The sequence below is a fragment of the Neofelis nebulosa genome, chromosome 7, assembly GCF_028018385.1.
Source record: "Neofelis nebulosa isolate mNeoNeb1 chromosome 7, mNeoNeb1.pri, whole genome shotgun sequence".
NCBI classification, from domain to species: domain Eukaryota; kingdom Metazoa; phylum Chordata; class Mammalia; order Carnivora; family Felidae; genus Neofelis; species Neofelis nebulosa.
The window spans coordinates 68,836,623-68,857,439 of NC_080788.1; the positions used below are offsets into that span (position 1 = coordinate 68,836,623).

At 43.2% G+C, this 20,817-nt stretch overlaps 1 protein-coding gene across 2 annotated transcripts in view; it reads left to right on the forward strand.

Annotated features, from left to right (window-relative positions):
* The first annotated feature begins 1,019 nt into the window (after nt 1-1,019).
* SCG5 (secretogranin V) overlaps nt 1,020-20,817 on the forward strand; it is a 66,186-nt gene continuing 46,388 nt past the window's right edge. For both annotated transcript variants that reach the window (XM_058738284.1, XM_058738285.1), the window contains exons 1-2: nt 1,020-1,142; nt 2,636-2,868. In XM_058738284.1, coding sequence (XP_058594267.1) covers nt 2,643-2,868 — 226 coding nt within the window. In that variant the 5' untranslated portion in view covers nt 1,020-1,142; nt 2,636-2,642. The remainder of the gene's footprint in view (nt 1,143-2,635; nt 2,869-20,817) is intronic.

The following is a 20,817-nucleotide window of genomic DNA, read 5'->3' on the forward strand; positions in this document are numbered from 1 at the left end:
CGCCTGGGTGGCGCGGTCGGTTAAGCGTCCGACTTCAGCCAGGTCACGATCTCGCAGTCCGTGAGTTCGAGCCCCGCGTCAGGCTCTGGGCTGATGGCTTGGAGCCTGGAGCCTGTTTCCGATTCTGTGTCTCCCTCTCTCTCTGCCCCTCCCCCGTTCATGCTATGTCTCTCTCTGTCCCAAAAATAAATTAAAAAACGTTGAAAAAAAAAATTAAAAAAAAAATAAAACCTGCAAGGTCTTGTGTCTGTAGATGATAATGGATTTGCTGCATAGAGCTAAAGAGATCTGGGTGCTACCCTCATCCGGTGACTTATTCTCTGGCCTCCAGGGTTCTTTACTCATCCCCAGTTTTCAACGAAATGTGCCATACTCTATTGTATGGTCTCACATCTCAATTTTGAATTTGGACTGAATTCACATGTTCAAGGTTGTTCCACAAGTCTTTAACAAAATATTCCAGGGTTACCTGGACAAATTTCTGCAATGTGCAGGGAGTTCAATTTCTTAAGAAATCTTGATAGTCGGTGTGGAAGTTTAGAAATAACAGAACTAACATTCCCAGGTTTTCATGTGGTTTTGGTGTACCATTTTTAGCAGAAGCTTCTAATAAATACAGTTTTCTGTTCCGTGAAAGGGCTCCTGAAAGCACGCTTATGATGTACTCTATCATTGAAAGGTCGTAGGACCTCTTCATCTTTTGTCTCTTACCAGTATTGCCCCCTTCGTCTTCAAGCTGGAATACTTACAAAAAAAAAAAAAATTAAAAAGCTGGGAAGTGGCAAAATTAAAGATGTGGTATTGGGGGTGAAGGACAAAAGTGGCGATCTGGCACACTGTTTAGAAAATTGCTTGAGAAGAGGGGAATTACGTCCACAGAGGGTCGGATAGATAAAGAGCCTCCAAGACACGTGCATGTGGAGTGCGTGGGTTGAACCCTGTGTGGCTCACCGGCAGGAGGCACCAGCGTCTGGGTGGCGATCTAGGGCGACCGCGCGTGGCCGCCTCCACCTGCTGGAGGAGCGGTGGGGGCGGAGCTAAGATGCGGAGGGAGGTGACGCACGCGCAATTCACATCACCAGGCTCCCGGCTCGACCCTCACCCAGCCCCAGACCGCGGCAGAATCCTCCGGCTCCCTCTCGGTGAGTCCTGCTTTGATGCCTGCTCGACCCCCTGAAGCCCACCTGAGACACGCGGGTTTTACGGGACTGGCAGGGGAGGGGGCGGCCTGCTGAAATCCTTGAGGTGGAGTCTGAGGGCAGACAAAGGCTGGGTGGGGATTAGGAGGTTCGGGTATAAACTGGAGGGGAAGGGTACCGAGAGAGGAAATTGGGTAGCTGATGAAATCAGAACGGTGTTGGCCCGGGGGCTAAATGAAACAAAGACATCCTGCATTCGCACCGGCCAGAGGAAGATGGAGATGGCAGGAGAGGTTGGTGTCTGCCTCCAGCCTTTTACGTCAGAATTGCAGGCTTTGCTGTCTCAGCTCTTTGGGAAACAAGGTTTTATATCTAGGGGTCGCTGGAAAAAGCCTTTCCTTTACAGAGACAGAAAATGGGGGTTATAAATATTGCAGTTTCAAGGAAGCAAATGAATCCTCCAACTTCCCCCCAGATGAATGGTCAAAAAGGAGGGTTTGCACAGCCATTGCTTGTAGCGTCCGTCTTAAACAGGTTCAGCTGCAGAGGGCAGCTGCGTGAATCTTTGTCCCCTTGGTTTGCAGGCTTCTGCTTCCATTGAAGGCAACATTTAGGACAGGTTGACTCCCCAGATCAGTTTTCTCCCTCCCGTTCACCTGTTCTGTCTTCCTTCTCATCACCACCACTTCAAGTTCTAACCTCTAGAGCCCTGAGGCCATATTGCCAACGTTATAGTCACAGTATAGGGGGCTCTGTGCCTGGCACTTTTTTGATGCTCCCAACAATCCTATAAGACAGACACTTTCCTCATGCCCGTTTTGCAGAGGAAGCTGAGGCATTCGCCCAGGATCACTCAGCTGGTATGTGGCTGAGTAAGCTTGCCTCTTCTCCCCTAGCAGACTGCAGGGCAGGCCTGAGCTGTGTGTATTTTCGTCCCCCTCGGGTCTCAAATGTATTAGATGTTTGCTGAGCTGAGCTCTTCCCTTCCACCGCTCCTAACCTTTCTGTGCTTCTTTACCATTTGTATCTTCCTAACTCCTTTCTCAGAGCCTCTTCCCCCCCCCCCCCCCGCGCCCCCCAGACTGGGAAGACTCAAGATGTCACTCTCCCTCTCCCTGTCTCAAAATCGAAGCAAGTTCTTCTTGTTGTTGGTTGGTTGGTTTTACTAAGAGAGGAGAGAGTGTTGGGGTTGGGGGTAATGAAGGCTTTCAGGAAACTGCAAGAAGAATAAAAAAAAGAGTGAGAATGGCCATTCCTGTCTAGTCTTCCCAAGGATGCACGTGCAGAGGGAACTGGCTATCTTGGATTGTTTTGTTTCTTCAGTACTGTTTCAGAGCAGATGCTCTGCCTAGACTGGACACTTAAGGCCAAAGCAACCCCCTAAGTATTTTTCATTGCAGCCCCAATTGGGTGGTTCTTGAATCACTTACTTGCATCATTGATCGTCACAGATGCCGACTGTGGCCATTTGATACATGCTGGTCTTTTTTTTGCAGGTTAACAATGGTTTCTGGGATGGTTTCTACCATGCTATCTGGCCTATTATTTTGGCTGACACTTGGATGGACTCCCACATCTGCTTATAGCCCAAGGACCCCTGACCGGGTCTCAGAAACGGATATCCAGAGGCTGCTCCATGGTGTTATGGAGCAGTTGGGCATTGCCAGGCCACGGGTAGAGTATCCAGCTCACCAGGCCATGAATCTTGTGGGCCCACAGAGCATCGAAGGTATTTACTGTATTCTGCCAATTTGAAGTTTCCAGTAGCATTTAAAATAATACATGCTGAAGAACCTTTACTTCCTCCCTCTGTTTTCCATTTCTTCTTTTTTATTTAAAAATATTTTTTTTAAGTTTATTTATTTTGAGAGAGAGAGAGAGAGCGCGAGCACAGGCAGGGGAGGACAGAGAGAAGGAGAGACAGAATTCCAAGCAGGCTCCTCACCACCAGCGCAGAGCCTGACGCGGGGCTTGAACTCACACACTGAGATCGTGACCTGAGCCAAAGTCGGACACTCAACCGACTGAGCTACCCAGGTACCCCCAGGTGCCTCCGTTTTCTATTTCTTCTTATTCCATACAATATATACATACATACATCCACATCAGAATATAAGTTTCAAGAGAACAGGGACCTTATCTGTCTAAGTTCACAGCTGTAGCCTTAGCACTTAGCACAAAGTCTGGTACATTAGCATTTGACTGAATAAGGGAGCATCTGGCATTATTCCTAAAGAAAGATTAGAACCCAGATCCCATATCTGTCTTCTCCCATACTGATCTTTAGGAAATTGTGTCCCCACCTGGCTGCCTCTTTGAGTCATTGCCAACCAGTGTTTGTAAAAGATCCTTAAAATGCAGGACCTGTAGGATCTGACTTGATTCTTAGGGATGATGTCATATAAACCCAAAGAGAGCTGAAAGAGGTGCTAACATTGAGTTTATGTCAAACATTTTTTTGGAAAAAAAAATTTTTAAGTTTATTTATTTTGAGGGAGAGAGAGAGAGAGCACGCTGTCAGTGCAGAGCCTGTCTTGGGGTTCGATCTCATTAACTGTGAGATCATGACCAGAGTGGAGATCAAGAGTTGGACGCTTAACTGATTGAGCCACCCAGGTGCCCTGAGATATTGTGAATTATAACAAATGTTAATTAGATTGTTTTAGTGTGGCAAGACCGCTTCACTAGAATGTTTTTTTCAATTTTTGGCAATACTGTAATACTTTTATTAAAAAACAGTACTTTGTTATCTAATGCTTTATTTATAAAGAGAATCTGAATCTAGTTCTTAGGAGTTGGTGACAAGCAGGTGCCTTTATGTTCATGCCTTGCTTTGTATTCTGATTCTGAATGTTGTCTTTCTCCAATGAGGTGTAGTCATAAAGCAGTAGCATGGCTAATTTAACTGCAAGGGAGCACTCCAAATATTTGCCCATGTGTGTGGGTTCCTAAGGAAAAAGGTGAACTCTGAGTTTTGTCAGAATACACAACCAGTAAATGCTATTCTCTATGGCTTGATTATGCATAATTTTGACTAAGTCTGTGATTTCCTAAAAATGCTATCTGTCCTGGAAAACTATAAGTGCCATGGATATGGTTGACTTCATGGTTGATAGAGAAATGATTCCTGGGGCGCCTGGGTGGCTCAGTCGGTTGAGGGTCATGATCTCATGGTTCGTGAGTTCGAGCCCCGCACTGGGCTCTGGGCTGACAGCTCAGAGCCTGGAGCCTGCTTCAGATTTTGTGTCTCTCTCTTTCTCTGCCCTTCCCTTGCTCACACTCTGTCTCTCTCTCAAAAATAAATAAACATTAAAGAAAAATTTAAAAAAAAGAAATGGTTCTCATTTCTGTCTTGTTACCCATAGTTGTCAGCCCCTAAGTAAAACTAACTCTGTGGGATTGTTGTCTGTTTAGGTTGGCATTGGATTTCAGGAACGGATTAACCAATAATTTGAATTAGCAAGCATGCAAACTTAGCATAGGGCTTGGATCAGAGCAAATCAGGGATTCTTGCCACTCCTTTTGGGATCAATCTAAACCCTTCCCACCTGCCACCTGTCGTTTCTAGCCCACCTATCCATTTCAGACCAGCTTTCTTGAGACTGTAAATATCTGCCCTTCTAGTGCAGGAAGTGCTTGATTAGTCACCCAGCTGTTGTCATGGAGAAAGCTCTCCAAGTTTCCATTAATACCTGAGGCCTGATCATCTGTGTGGAAGAGAAACAGCAGCTCCCTGGCAATCAAAAGCTTCTGTTTATCCAGAGCCTCATCTTCTTCACTCAGTATGCAGTTATTTAGCACCCACTCCAAGGCAGCCAGTGTGCAGGGCGGGAGCAGCTGTGCCCTAAAAGATGCTCAGGCTAGGGCTGGGAGAGGGAGAGAGGTTACTACAGTGCACCATGGCAACTTTTTTGGTAGATGTACAGACAAGCTGCTGTCATGGAAGCAAAGAATAGGAGTAATTTATTCTGCTTGGGAGTAGATAGGGGTGGCTATAAGAAAATGCTCCTGGGGGCACCTGGGTGGCTCAGTCGGTTAAGCGAAAGACTTGGGCTCAGGTCACGATCTCGTGGTTTGTGGGTTCGAGCCCTGTGTTGGACTCTGTGCTGACAGCTCAGAGCCTGGAGCCTGTCTTCAGATTCTGTCTCCCTCTCTCTTTGCCCCTCCTCTGCTTGCTCTCTTTCTGTGTCTCTCAAAAATAAATAAAAAACACTAAAAAAAAGAAAATGCTTCTTTAAAGAAGCAACATTTGATTTGGGTTTTGAAGTCTTTTAGGAGTTCATCAGGGAACACTGAGTGAAAAGGCATGGAAGTTTGTCCTAATTGAGATTAGGACAATTTAGAATGAAAAATTCTGTTTCCGTTATTACCCGTGGTGATGTGAGGTCATGGCCATGTTAGGTCACCTCTAACAGTGTCTGTGTAAGGGATGAATACTGGCTTGCATTTGAGTTTTTTATTACTCTATAACAAATTACCTCAAATTTAGCACCTTGCCATAATGCTCATACATTATCTCATAATTTCTTTTGGGCAGGAATCTAGCATGGGTTTGCTGGGCCCCTCTGCTCAGTCTCATCAAGGTGTTTGTTGGCTGGAGCTTGGGGTCCTCTTTCAAACTCATTAAGGTTGTCAGCAGAGTTCAGTTTCTTGCTGCTGTAGGACTGAGGTCCTTTCTTGCTGGCTGTCAGCCAAGGTCCCTCTCAGCTCTTAGAGGCCACCCCAGGTTTTAAGCCACATGGCCCTAGCACAATATGGCAGCTTGCTTCTTCAAAGCCAGAGGGAAAATATCCCTTTAGTCTCCTAATTATAGTGTAATTATGGGAGTGGCCATCCCATCCCCTTTGTCATTTAACAAGGAAGTGATATCTCATTATATTCACAGGTCTCACCCACACTCAAAGCAGAGGATTATGCCGGGTGAGGACTCCAGGGTGGCAATCTTGGGGGTCATTTTAGCATTCTGCCTATTACAGCTTGGATGAGAGCTAATAGAAAATAGTCCAAAGGCTTTGGGGGAAAAAAGAAACAAAATAAGAAGCCTGGCCTTTTCCCAGTCTTAAACCTTAGCACTTAATTTGTTGGGTGGTCTAATCCTTGTTTATGTGAGTATAGCATCATTTCAACTCATCCATTTATTTGAATCGTCTCTGCTCATTTACTCATGCTAATTCCCAGGCTTCTGACAGATATGTGTAGTATCTTGTATATCCCTTCCAACGTTTATTGTAGGATTCTATTATGAAGGACTAAGTTAGAAAAGTATTTTGTTTTGTTTTTTATAGAAAGGATAGACGTAATATATGTATGCTGGTATGAATTTTAACATATGTTTAATGTAGGCTATTTGCAAAGACATCTGAATTTCAATGCCAGCTCCATCATTTAGTAGTGATATGACAGTGAGCAGATTACTTCTCTAAGCTTCCATTTAGCTTGGGGGTAGGATTTGAATTTACTCGCCTGCAAGCAGGTAATATTCCAGTTCAGAAAAAAGTGTTAGCACACATAATTGCACTACTATGAAATCACTTGTCAATGAATCATCATCATCACTTTAGATGACAATTACTGGACTCTCAGTCCCTTGCAAGAAGAGATATTTATTGTCTAATGAATGGCACATCAAAGATGACGTTCTCTTATTTTGTCTACTCTGATTAATTAATCATATGATCCTCAGATTAATCTCATTACTGAAGATATATATTAGTCCTCAAACAGTAGGGTTATAAACTAGCCTTTTTCTATGGGATACAGGATATAGGATCAGTATGAATTACCATTGGGTCACTGTGGTCAAATATTCCATTAAAAAAACTTTCCCTCCTTTGATCTCATATCCCTTGTAGTTATTGTACTTTTTTTTTTTTTTTTTTTTTTTTGCTGCCTTTCCCAGCAACTGTTCACCACATACCGATCGCACTTCCCCACTTCCCGATTTCTTCTAGTCCATGGTAGTCCACTGTTCCTGCCACTTATTTACCAGGTCAACAAGTATTTCTTGAATGCCAGGCACTGTTGTAGGTACCAGGGAAAGAAACATGAACCTCAAAGATTGGTAGGACAGGCGAGATATAGTCCCTGAATAAAGAAATAAGTAAAATACATAATAAGTCAAATGGCTCTAAGTGCTATAAAAATATAAAGCAGAGGAGGGGGGATGGAGGAAGAAATACCTTAAATAGGGGGAGGGGATTACTCCCTGGGAAGATAAGCCAAACTCTTGAGAGTTGGAGAGTGAACTGTGTAATATGTGGGGGAAGATGTTGCAGGGAAAGAGCTGCACATGCAAAAGCTAGATGGGAGCAAGGAGGCTAGTGTGGCTGGAGCCCAAGACTCAGGAGGACAGTAGGAATGAGGCTTGGCGATGGCAGCAAGGGGAGGTGGGAGGCGTGGTGCGTGGAGACAGATCACTTCACGGGGTCTCTGGCTTTTCCTCTAAGTATGTATCCTTGAAAAGGATCGCTCCAGCTGCTGTACGAAAATAGTTCTGCAGGAAGGGAGGACTGGAATAGGGGAGATTAGTTGACAGCCTGCTGTAATCACCTGGAGCAGAGAAGTGTTAGCATGATAGGTAGGGAGGTGGTGAGACATGGTCAGATTGGGGGTATATTTTGAAGTCAGAGCCAACAGGATTTGCTGCTGGGTTGGACGCAGGAACTGAAAGAAAGAGGACTCACGGGTGACACCAAGATTTTGGCCTGAGGAACTGGAAAGAACGGTTTTCTCCAGGAGGAGCAAACCGAGCTTCTCCAGAAGAGTTCAAGTTCAGTTTTGCATGTGTTCATTTTGAGATGCCTCGGATGTTTCTCGTCAAGGCCAACCACCCTTGCCAAATTTTACCTACATTCTGCCTTCGTCCTATTCACCTTTGGCAGCATTCGGCACGTTTGACCTTAACCTTTTTATTTTCTTGGTTTTTGTGCCAGGATGGCACGCTTTTGGCTTTCCTCCTTCCCCTTTCTCATTAACCATTTTCTTCCGGGGTTCCTTGGCAGGTTTCTCCTGCTGCTCTAATGCCACCTTTAATTATTAAGTTCTCCGGGGCTCAGTGCTGGGTCCACTTCTTTTATTCTTCTCAATTCTCTGCCTACATGATTGCATTTGTTCTCTTGACTCCAAAAGCTATTTCTTTGCTGGTGATGCATTGGTATGTTCAGCCCGAACTTGTTTCTTGTATGTGTATAGGCTTATGTGAACTGCTAAATTACCACATGTCAATCCTGATTTCTCTACCACCATCTTCCTAAGCGTGTTTATGTCAGTCTTTTCTGTCTAAATGAATAGTGCTACCACTTAGCCATACAGGCAGGCCAAAACCTGGAGTAATCTTCAATATTCTCCATTACATGTCATACCCAAATTATAAGCAATTGATTCATTTCTGTTTCTAAAATACATCTGTAATACATCTGTAATACATCTCTTTTCTCTGGCTCTACTCCCAACAAGCTGCTTCAGGATACCATTGTGTCTGGCATGGATTTATGAAATTGTCTGTTAGTAACTGCGTTCCTTCTACTTTTCGTTTCTTTCAAATTGTTCCCCACAGGAAAGGCAGAGTTAAACTTTAAGAATAAAAGTTTAGGGATGCCTGGGTGGCTCAGTCGGTTGAGTGTCTGACTTCAGCTCAGGTTATGATCTCATGGTTTGTGGATTCGAGCCCCGTGTCAGGCTCTGTGCTTTGGATTCTGTGTCTGCCTCTCTCTCTGCCCCTCCCCTGCTCGCGCTCTGTGTGTGTGTGTGTCTCTCTCTCTCTCAAAAATAAATAAACATTAAAAAAATTTTTAAATAAAATTTAAATCCCATCACTATCACTTTTCATGGTTAGAATCCAATCAGTGGTTTCCCATTGCACCTTGATTAAAACTAACACTTCTACAGGCACCTGGGTGGCTCAGTTGGTTAAGCATCTAACTCTTGATCTTGGTTCAGGTCGTGATCTCATTGCTTGTGGGTTTGAGCTCCACACTGGGCTCCACACTGAGTGTGGAACCTGCTGGGGGATTCTCTCCCTCTCTCTCTCTATCAGCCCCTCCCTTGCTTGTGCGCTCTCTCTCTCTCTCTCTCTCTCCAGAAATAGAAACAAAAATAGAATAATACTTCTAGCCATGCCCTGCAAGGACCTACAGCTCCTGCACACCCTCCTCCCCAACGTTGCTCTGCCCCCCGTCCCTTCAATCCCTTGATCACACCAGTGCATTTCCCACCTCCAGCTTCCCACTCCTTGTTCTTCCCACTCTGCCTGGTGTACCTTCCTCTTCCATCTCATTTTCAAAGCCGCCTACTCAGAGAGGGCTGCCCTGACCGCTCTGTCTGTGTAGCTAACATTCTCCGTCAGTGTTCTTTTGTTTTTTCAAACCTCCATAGCATCTTTTGTAATTTATAATTAAATGTTTGTTTCCTTGTGTATTATCTGTCTCCCCACTGCAACGTAAGCTCCATGAGACTGTTTTATTTACTACTTTATACCAGGACACATAGCAGGCATATAGTAAATATTTGAAGAATGACTATATAATATCAGGCGAAAATAAATATATCTAGTGGCAACAGGTAAGTTTGATATACTGTTTGACATCTGGATCTATTGAGACTTTTCTCCTTTCAGTTCAAGGAGGATATTTCATTTATATTCTGTGTTTTTAGAAAATCTGCCTAGAAGTTTTTGCCCAGAGCTTGGTGATACATGCTCAGCAAAAAGTCGGGTTTATTTTGTGACTGATAAGCACAGTACAGGTACAAGGTCGGGTGTCCTTTCTACTCCTGTCTGTTGAGAAACTGGAAGGACCTTTTGCAGTTCCAGAACTGAACCAGCAGGGGGCCAGCTAGACTCGCAGTGTATCCGAGGAATCCTGAAACTTGGTTACCAGCTTCCTGGTTAAATTGCCAGTTGTTAAGTGGTCGCTAGGGAGGAAGCATTTGCCAAAAACATCTGAGAGCATTGGGGGGTTTTATTTCTCCAGAGGCACCTTAAACATGACTTGGTAAGGAGCATCTTTCAAAGTGTACATTCTTAGCCCAGAGCAAAATGAAAACACAGAGTAAAGATAAGGACCAATTTGTTTTATAGAGGACAGAATGTTCACTTTGATGGCCAGTAGAACCGAGGCTGAGTCTTGGCCATACTGTTCACAAGCTGTATGTGACCTTGGCAACCTTCCTGAGTCTTAGTTTTCTCATCTATAAAGTAAGGCTTTGAGCCCACTTGCTCACCTGCAGTGAGTGGATGCTGTTAGTAACTGCATTGCAACCTGCCTCCTCTCATTTGGATTATTAGCAACACACTTTCATTCTTTAATGGCTTTCCCCTGATATTATTCTTGATTACTCATCTGGTTAGAAAAACCCCCTTGTATTTCAGCAGCGGCCATCTTCCCCCAAGCCCAAAGTTATTTACTGGTCCCTGTGACATACCTGAATGGCTCCTGTTGTCATATTGTCCCCAGAAACAAGAGAAGCCACCAGCCAGCAAGGTGATTCAGAGAGCCATTTGCCATGGGGTAGAGACCCTTGGAAGTCAGGAGCTGCTTTACCAGCTGACAGTAATGTTGGCCTTGGATGAATTCAGTCAGAAAATGTGCTTTAGTTTTTAGAATATTAATAGCCTCTGGTAAAAGTGGGTCTCCTCAGTGCCTCCTGTTTATTTTCCCCCACAATTCTAGGCCACCAAATACCTAGCTTTGTGATAACACCAGATAACAAACCACTGGATATAAATGTATAAACACTGGCATTTAATGGTTTCAAATAATTTTAAAGTTTATTTGCTTAGAGAGAACAAACATGCATGTGCATGCACGGTGGGGTGGGGCAGAGAGAGAGAGAGAGAGAGAGAGAGAGAGAGAGAGAGAGAGAGAGAGCTTCCCAAGTAGAGCACTCCTGATGCAGGGCTCAATCCCACGAACCGTGAGATCATAACCTGAGCCAAAATCAAGAGTGGGACACTCAACCGACTGAGCCACCCAGGCACTCCTCAAATAATTTTAAAGCTATATTACCAAACATAAAAATACCAAAATTCTTTTTTACAACACTGACTTTTGGACCTCAATATTTCCATTTCAAAACAAAGAGAACCAAGATTGTTTTCCTAATAAATATCAAGAGGAGAAAGAGTCCTTTGTCAGGTAAAGCCTATTTGAAGGGGCACATCCTAAGGAGCATTATTAGCCAGACTTTGGACTCTGTAAATAACTGCAGTGCCTCCATTTTGCCATAGGGAGGCAGCAGTTGCTTCCCATTTGAAGGTTGGATGGGAGAGAGACTTAAACACTGAACGGCAGAGGGGCCTCACTTATTTCTGGCTAGCCTCTCTGCAGTTGGAGGAAAGGATGGGGCTGACTCTTGACCCATGAATCCTGACTAAAATCTTTCTAGGCTGGCCCCATCCTGGGGAAGCCAGTGAGAGCAACGGGTTGGATCTTTGAGAAGGCCAGGCCCTCTAGTTTGGCCCATGTCCTTTGGGGTTCCATTCAGGCCACCCTGAACTCAAATCCTTAAAAAAAGTCCCTGGATGAGTTCCAGTTTTCCATCTTGGTCAATTGCATGGATAATGATAGGAAATTCAAAAGGAGTAGTAGGAGGTTTGGAGTTTTTTGGGGGGAGGTGGAGGCAGGATAGGGAGATGAAAATAATGACTTATTTTTCTGTTGTGTTTAAGTTGCCCTGAAACATCCAGGTGCAGGTGTCCAGGAGGCACTTAGATGTATACGACACAGGAGAGATGCTGGGGTGAGGGAAGAGATTTCAGAGTGCTCCCCATGGTATTGGCGGCTGATGCTGTAGGAACAGGTGAGGGTACCCTGGGTGAGTGTCAAGGAGGAAGAGCAGAACACCTAAGAAAAAGGCCTGTAAGACTCAGTCTATGAGGGCCAGGTAGAAGAGTCTACAAGGAAAACAGAGAAAGATTGGCCACAAGGCATCAGAATGATGACGTGTATAGAAAACAAGGAAAGAAAGTGTTTCAGGAACTGGCAGCGATTGCCATGGTAAAAAATCTGCAGAGAAGTCATATGAAATAAGGGCCATCAGGTATAAAGCGTTCACTGGGTAGAGCAACACCAGAGTCACTGGGGCACTTGGGCAGAAACCACGGGGGAGGACACAGGGAAGGCACCATGTAAAACCCTCTTCCCAGGAGGCCAGGTAAGGGGGAGAAGACTGAGTAAGCCTTATGGAAGGCATGGGGGATGGATGCCAGAGAGCTGAAGAAGGTTTTTGTTTAGGTTCTTGGTTTTGGATGGGAGAGATCTGAACTTGTTGAAGTACGAATTGGCTAGAACCAGTGGAGAGGTAGCCTTGAAGATGTGGGATGAACAGCAGATAACGTGAGTGGTGGAAGTTCCTGAGGGTGTGGGAGGGGATGAGAACTGGAGCACAGGTGGTCTGGGTCTGGTCCTTCCTCCGTGGGCAGAAAGGGAAGAGGCAGAGGGGCATCGGTGTGCAGTGAAGTTTGGAGGTTTAGGCCTCAGTATTTGTTGTAGACACGCTACCATTTCGAGCCACCTGCTCAGAATTAAAATAAGAACACAAGAAGGAAGTGCAGTCAGCCTCCCAAATCTCTGTTTGTCATCTTATGTATCTCATACACCTTGCCTGTATGTTTTTTGGTATTTTAAAGTATCAGATATCTTTAACTTTTTGTGAACTCGAAAAACTCATTTTGGGGCCCCTGGGTGGCTCAGTCCGTTTAGTGTCCGACTCTTGATTTCAGCTCAGGTCATGGTCTCATGGTTTATAAGTTCGAGCCTCAGGTCAGGCTCTGCTCTATGTGGAGCCTGCTTGGGAGTCTTTTTCTCCCTGTCTCTGCCCTTCTGCTCTCATGCACACACGCATGCATTCTCTCTCTCAAAATAAATAAACTTAAAAAAAAGAAAGAAAGAACCTCAGTTTTCCTATTGTTTCCCCTTTACTGTCACAAGACTGCCACACACAAAACACTTCTGACCCCAGATGTGGGGGGGGGGGGGGATTTCCCACACCAGGCAATTCTGTGACACTAGTTGGGTGTCCTTTAATTTAACTCAATTCTGACATGACCTCCCTGGAGAGAGTGGCAGCTCCCCCAGCTTAAGGGCTCAGTCCCACAAGACTCCCCCACTCCAGATGCCAGCTTCAAGTCCAGACAGTCACCTGTGCTTCTGACTTACTGGCTGTAATTCTGAGGTTCCTGCCACGCACTCCTCAGGTTAGATTGATTTGCTAGAGCAGCTCATGGAACTCAGGGAAACACTTACATTTACTGGTTTGTTAAATGATATTATAGAGCAGATAGATGAACGGCCAGATGAAGAGATGCATAGGGCAAAGTCCGGGAGGGTCCCTAGTGAAGGAGCTTCTGTCTCCATGGAGTTGGGGTGCACACCCTCCCAGTGTGGATGTGTTCACCAACCTGGAAGTTCCCTGAACTGTGTACTTTTGGGATTTTATGGAGGCTTCACTCTATAGGCATGATCAATCATTAAGTCTGTTTTCAGCCCTCACCCCTCTCAAGAGACTAGGGGGCGGGGCGGAAAATCTTAAGCTTCTAATCATGGCTTCATCTTTCTGGTGACCAGTCCTCATCGGGGAGCCACCCAGGTGCCCACCCAGAGTCACTTTATTAGAACAAAATACACTCCGGTCATCCAGGAAATTACAAAGGGTTCCAGAGCCCTGTGTCAGAAACCAGAGTCAAAGACCAAATACTAGAATTCCTAGTACTCTTATCACTTAGGAATTTACAAGGATTTCAGGAGCACTCTGCCAGGAACTAGGACAAAGTCCAAGATATATTTTCTGTTATCTTGCATGGATATATCATCTAACTACTAGTTATTTATTAATTCTGTTACAGCATTTTTGTATTTATGTTATGAAACCCATATATAACTTGTAAAATATAATTCAAGATGAAAAAGACTGTCATCTTTGTCTCCTTTCTTTTTTGATTAATATAATGAATGTTTTCAGTGAGGCATTAACCAAGATGACAACTAGAAATAATCTTAATGGGATGTTGGGGAATGTTGTGTGTGCATTTTATGTGACTTTGCAACAGTGCAATACAAAAAATTGGTATGATCTCGCTGCATACACAACACGGGAAGTGATGTGAATCCCCCCAAAGTAATGGTTTCTCGAGTGTCACAATTTCAAAGTAGTAGGCTTAGTAATTGCAAACAGTGCTTGTTGCATTTTAGCAGATAAGCAGAAATAGGCATCATCCTTGGTCAGGATTGTTGTTGAATTATGTGAATTTTGAGTCATGTTGGCATCTTCGGCTCACCCCTTAAGTAAAATGTGACCATCTTATAATGGCAGAGGGGGTCGTGGAAAACCAGCACAGTTACTGAGATTCAGTTTACTGTGTAACAACTGCTAATTTCTGCACCACGTGTCTTCAGGACAATTGCTATGAAATGCTCACTTCCACACAGGTTGGAACCTGCATGAGTCTGAGCCTCCACATATTTTCATGGAATTCAGGAGAAGTCAGAGTATTGGTCAGGGTTTTCCAGAGAATCAGAACAAATGGTCTGTGTATGCATATGTGTGTGTATTTATAAATAAATTATAAAATATGTTTATATAATATATAATCATAATTATAAGATTTAAATAATTATTAATAACCATTAACCATTAATGATTATTATCATATTAATTAATTAATATTAACAATAACCATTAATAATTATTTTTTAATAATCATAATGATTAAGTAATTATCAAATAATTAAATTATTAATAATTTATTATATTATACTATTATATACAATATATGATATATAATTATATATAACATAAAACATTATAATTACAATTATAATCATTAATAATGATTGCTGTGAGTGGGGTGTTGAAGTCTCCTACTATTATGGTATTACTATCGATGAGTTTCTTTATGTTTGTGATTAATTGATTTATATATTTGGGTGCTTTCACATTTGGCACATAAATGTTTATAATTGTTAGGTATACTTGGTGGATAGACCCCTTGATTATGATATAATGCCCTTCTTCATCTCTTGATACAGTCTTTATTTTAAAGTCTAGATTATCTGATATAAGTATGGCTACTCAGGCTTTCTTTTGTTGACCATTAGCATGATAGATGATTCTCCATCCCCTTATTTTCAATCTGAAGGTGACTTTAGGTCTAAAGTGGGTGTCTTGTAAATAGCATATAGATGGATCTTGTTTTCTTATCCAATCTGTTACCATGTGTCTTTTGATTGGAGCACTGAGTCCATTGACGTTTAGAGTAAGTACTGAAAGATAGGAATTTATTGCCATTATGATGTTGTAGAGTTGGAGTTTCTGGTGGTGTTCTCTGGTCCTTTCTAATTTTTGTTGCTTTTGGTATTTATATGTAGATAGATAGATAGATAGATAGATAGATAGATAGATAGATAGATAGATAGGTTTTTTTTTTTTCATCTTTTCTCCCCTCAGAGAGTCCCCCTTAAAATTTCTTGCAGGGCTGGTTTAGTGGTCACAAACTCCTTTAATTTTTGTTTGGGAAACTTTTTATCTCTCCTTCTATTTTGAATGACAGCCTTGCTGGATAAAGAATTCTTGGCTGCATATTTTTCCGATTCAGCACGTTGACTATATTCTGCCGCTGCTTTCTGGCCTGCCAAGTTTCTGTGGATAGGTCTGCTGCAAACCTGATCTGTCTTCCCTTGTAGGTTAGGGACTTTTTTCCCCTTGCTGCTTTCATGATTCTCTCCTTGCCTGAGTATTTTGTGAATTTGACTATGATATGCCTTGTTGATGGTCGGTGTTTGTTGAATCTAGTGTGGGTCCTCTGTGCTTCCTAGATTTTGATGTCTGTGTCTTTCCCCAGGTTAGGAATGTTTTCTGCTATGATATGCTCACATAACCCTTCTACCCCTATTTCTCTCTCTTCGTCTTCTGGGACCCCTGTGATTCTGATGTTTTTCCTTTTTAATGAGTCACTGATTTCTCTAATTCTTAAATCGTGCTCTTTTGCCTTCATCTCCCTCTTTTTTTCTGCTTCATTATTCTCCATATGTTTGTGTTCTATATCACTGATTCTCTCTGTTCTGCCCCATCCATCCTTGCCACCATAGCATCCATCCATGATTGCAGCTCAGTTATAGCATTTTTCATTTCATTCTATTTTTTACTTCTTTTATCTCTGCAGAAAGAGATTCTAATCTATTTTCGGCTCCAGCTAGTATTCTTATTATCGTGATTCTAAATTCTGGTTAAGACATCTTGCTTGTATCTGTGTTGGTTAAATCCCTGGCTGTTGTTTTTTTCGTGCTCTTTCTTTTGGGGTGAATTCCTTCATTTTGTCATTTTGAAAGGAGAAAAGGAATTAGTGAGGTAGAAAAATTAAAATTAAAAAAATATTAAAATTTTAAAAATATTAAAATTAAAAAAGTAAACACACACAAAATCTAATAAATGATGCTAGATCCTAGGTGTGTGTTTGGTCTGGGTGTTGAAAGTGGTTTGACAGATTAGAGGAAAAAAAAGGGTGGGGGGAAGGAAATCATTTCAGAATTTGAAAAAATGAATACACTCAAGTAGACTAAAATGAGATGATGGGAATAAAATAGAATTTGAAAAAATTTACACAAAAGTAAAGAATACAGTAGAAAAAAATCAAAGAAAAATATTTTTAATAAAAATTTAAAATAACAATGAATTTTTTTCTCTTTCTGTATTCAAGAACAAGAAAAGAAACGAAAAAGAGAAAAAGAAATAAAAGGGAAATCGTTTGAAAATTTGAAAAAGTGAATACACTGTCATAGTCTAAAATAAAATGAGGGAAGTAAAATAGAATTGAAAAAATTTGCAAAAAATATAGTAAAAAAATTAAAGAAAAATATTTGCAACGTGGATGGAACTGGAGAGTGTGATGCTAAGTGAAATAAGCCATACAGAGAAAGACAGATACCATATGGTTTCACTCTTACGTGGATCCTGAGAAACTTAACAGAAACCCATGGGGGAGGGAAAGGAAAAAAAAAAAAAAAGAGGTTAGAGTGGGAGAGAGCCAAAGCAGAAGAGACTCTTAAAAACTGAGAACAAACTGAGGGTTGATGGGGGGTGGGAGGGAGGGGAGGGTGGGTGATGGGTATTGAGGAGGGCACCTTTTGGGATGAGCACTGGGTGTTGTATGGAAACCAATTTGACAATAAATTTCATATATTAAAAAAATTTTTAAAAAAAAGTAAAATTTAAAAAAAAAAAGAAAAAAATATATTTTAATAGAAATTGAAAGTAAAAATGAAGTTTCTCTTTCTGCATTCAAGAAAAAGAAAAATTAAAAAGAAAAAAGAAAAAGAAAAAAAAGGAAATTGTTTGAAAATTTGAAAAGGTGAACACACTGAAATAAATAGACTAAAAAATGATGGAAGTAAGATAGGATTTGAAAAAGTTTACACAAAAGTAAAAAATATAGTAAAAAAATGTTGTAAATATTGACAATAAAAATGAATTTTTTCTTTTTCTGTATTCAAGAAACAGAAAAGAAGCAAAAAAGAGAAAAAAAAAAGAAAGAAAATTGAATAGATGGATCTGCTAACAGATTCCAATAGGACTGAAATTACTTAGTTTTCCCCTAGAAGTCAGATTATGAAGCACTTTATAGTCCATAAACTAAGTAGGTGGTGAGACCTGTGTTCTTGAAGAGCAAGGTTGGCCCAGTTGGGCGGGGGTCAGTGTAACGGCTCTGTTCTCCATTAGATGGCGCTGCTAGCCTACCAGGGTGGATTGTTTCGGCGCTCGTTCGTGCATATGCGCGTGCGCGGGAGTGGTGAAAATGGCGTCACCCAGCTACCCAGTCTCTAGTACCGGAACTCTGTTCTCCCCGATCAGCAATTGCACACCCGTCCTCTGTCTTCAGCTTGCGTCCACTCCCCGCTTCTTCACTGTCCATTACCAGGCCCTAGGCAGTATCTCTCTCCCGAGTTTTGTCTCAGATGTGGCTGTTTTCTCCGGCCCCTTACTTCTGAAGGACTGCAGCTTTGACCCATTCTGCCCCTCTGCAGGAGGGTCTCACCGAGCAATGTCCAAATGTCGGCTGCACCCAGGAATGCTTGCTGGACCCTGCTGCTGCTGGTGCCCCGAGACTGCGGCCAGGTGCCAGCCTGCCCCAGAAAAAGCTCGTGAGATGGTGTAGCAGCAGCTTTTCAGGGATTATGGAAAATCACAACACGCATCTGGCACCAGGCTTCACCCTTAACGACCTTGTTCCAGCACCAGCGAATGTGGCCGTTTTCCGGGGTCTGCTGGGACCAGGTGGCTTCAACAGTCTCCACCAAATGTCCTTCCAGCAGTGGAACCGCTTTTCCCTGTGTGGCCTGCGAGAACCGCCTGGACCGCACTCTGTTCCTGGGGATTCGCCCTTCCCACCAGAGCACCACCAGGTATCGAGCTGCAGAGTTGCAGACTTTGAGCTCCCCTTGTTTACAGTCTTAATGGAATTTAAACCCTCTCCTTTCTCCTTTCTCCCTTTTTAGTTTAGTCCCTGCAGCTGTTTCCAATTTTCCACTTTCTCTCCAGCTGCTTTTGGTGAGAGGTGCTTTTCCGTATTCTCCATCCCCACCTAGTCTCCGTCCTCTCTGCCTGCAAAAGCAGCTCCCTGCCTGCTGCCGGCTTCTCTCTCCCCAAGTTCACCTCTCCGCGCCATGTACCTGCTGAATTCTGTGGTTCAAGTTGTGCATGTTGTTGTGTTAATCCTCCAATCAGTTTTCTAGGTGTGCAGGATGGTTTAGTGTTGGTCTGTCTGTATTTCATGGACTCGAGACACATAAAAAACTTCCATGCTGTTCCACTATCTTGATTCCTCCTGAGTCTGAAGGCATTTGAAGGCAGAATTCACTCCTCTTCAGGGGACCTCAGTCTTTTCTCTTAAGGGCCTCGACTGATTGGATGAGGTCCCTCCACATTATGGCAGATGGTCTGCTGTCCTCAAAGTCTCCTATTTCAATGTGAACCTAGGAAATCTAGGAAACACCTTCATAGCAACATCCATCTATCATCTATCTTGGTGTTTGATCACACAGAACTAGGCACTATAGCCTAGCTAGGCCGACACATTAAATTAACCATCACACCAGAGTAGAGAGTAACACAGTAACACAGTTGCCATCACACTGCTGTTTTCTAAGGAAAATGATTATAATCCACATAAAAACAATATTAACTTTTGGATACCTCTATTAGATTCAGGATCTCAAGTTACCTTCATGTGTAGTCTTGTGTTTACCCCTCACAATCACTTCCTTGAGATGGGCAAGGAAGGCACGTATTCCTTGCCACATTTTATAGACGTGGGAAGAGAAGCTCAGAGAAGTGACTTATCTGGGGATGCTGCTAGTATTGCATGTGGGTTCACAGCGTGAGCTCAACTCTTGGGTTCTGTTCCGCTCTGTCCAGCACGGTGTGCGTTTCGTGAGGCTAGTTGATTGAAGGTGTAGATGCGGACAGGGTTGATCTTAGACCAAATTGTGAAATTAGTTTATCTTTAAGGATGATCCTTGCTTGTGGGCTCCCTGTGGATCTTTCTCTGAATTTGCTACTTATAGACTCACTGTGAATCGGCATTTACGGTGAGGCGTTTCTTGCCTTCCTCCGCAGACTGTAAAATCTGCAGGAGAAGACATCATGGCTGTCTGCTTTTTGTATCTGCAGTGTCCAGACAGGACCTGGCACATAATAGATGCCTACAGAGTATTTGTTAAAATCATCTTGCTGTATTTGCTCCTTTGAAACAACCTTGACCTCCGAGACTCCAACAAGTGAAACTAGTATTATTTCAGTCAAGATCATCTAGCCTGTAATACAACCTGTAAGCACATTTGGAGCCACCCTAATAATCCTAAACTCACTGGCTTTTCTCATGCCTACTCACTCAGGACCCCAGCTCCCCACAAACTGGCTTAAATATTTCTTGAGAGCCCAGAGCATACCCCATACATGATTATGAACATAACCAATCAGTCTGCTGTCATGGGGGCAGTTACCCATTTCCCCCTTTTTCCTCTTCTTGTCTCCTTCAGCTGGGCACCACCATGTCCTTCAGCCTCCAGCCACTGAGCCGTTGCAGCCTCAGGGAATCCTGTTGGAATGTGTTGGGTGGGAACGGCAGGGGGAGATCCCTCAGTGTACCTCATGCCCCTAAATCCTAGAGAGTTTTCAAGAAAACAGCTTTCCATTTTGTTCCTCAGTGTTCCCAACAACCCTCCCCAAATCCCCCTGATCTATGCTTTTCATAGGATTCACATGAGAGTTTGGGCCAAGAGAGAAATATAAGCATGAGACAACACGGGGGCTAAGAATCCCTCCCTTCCCATTAACCACAAAGGCATGATTTATTCCGGTCCTGGCATCGGCAGGCCAGACTCCTCTTTTCTTCAGTCTGAGCTGTTCCTCAGCAGGTCTGTCAGGGCCTCGTACAAATCAGCTTCTGGCAGGTGTGCCCCTACACAGACTGGTCTCTCCGAAACCCAGGCTAGGTTCAAGCTAGGACCTCATGTCACATCACCTGAGACGCCGTCTGGAAAAAGCGTGAAACAGCAAGAGTCTCCAGGGAAGCCCCAGGGAACAGTTTTCCAGAGATAATTGACAAAGTGGATCAAGCACATGTGGGAAGTGGAGTGGCGGGAGCTAATATTTTATGGTTTGCAAAAATATTTTCCTGTACACTCTG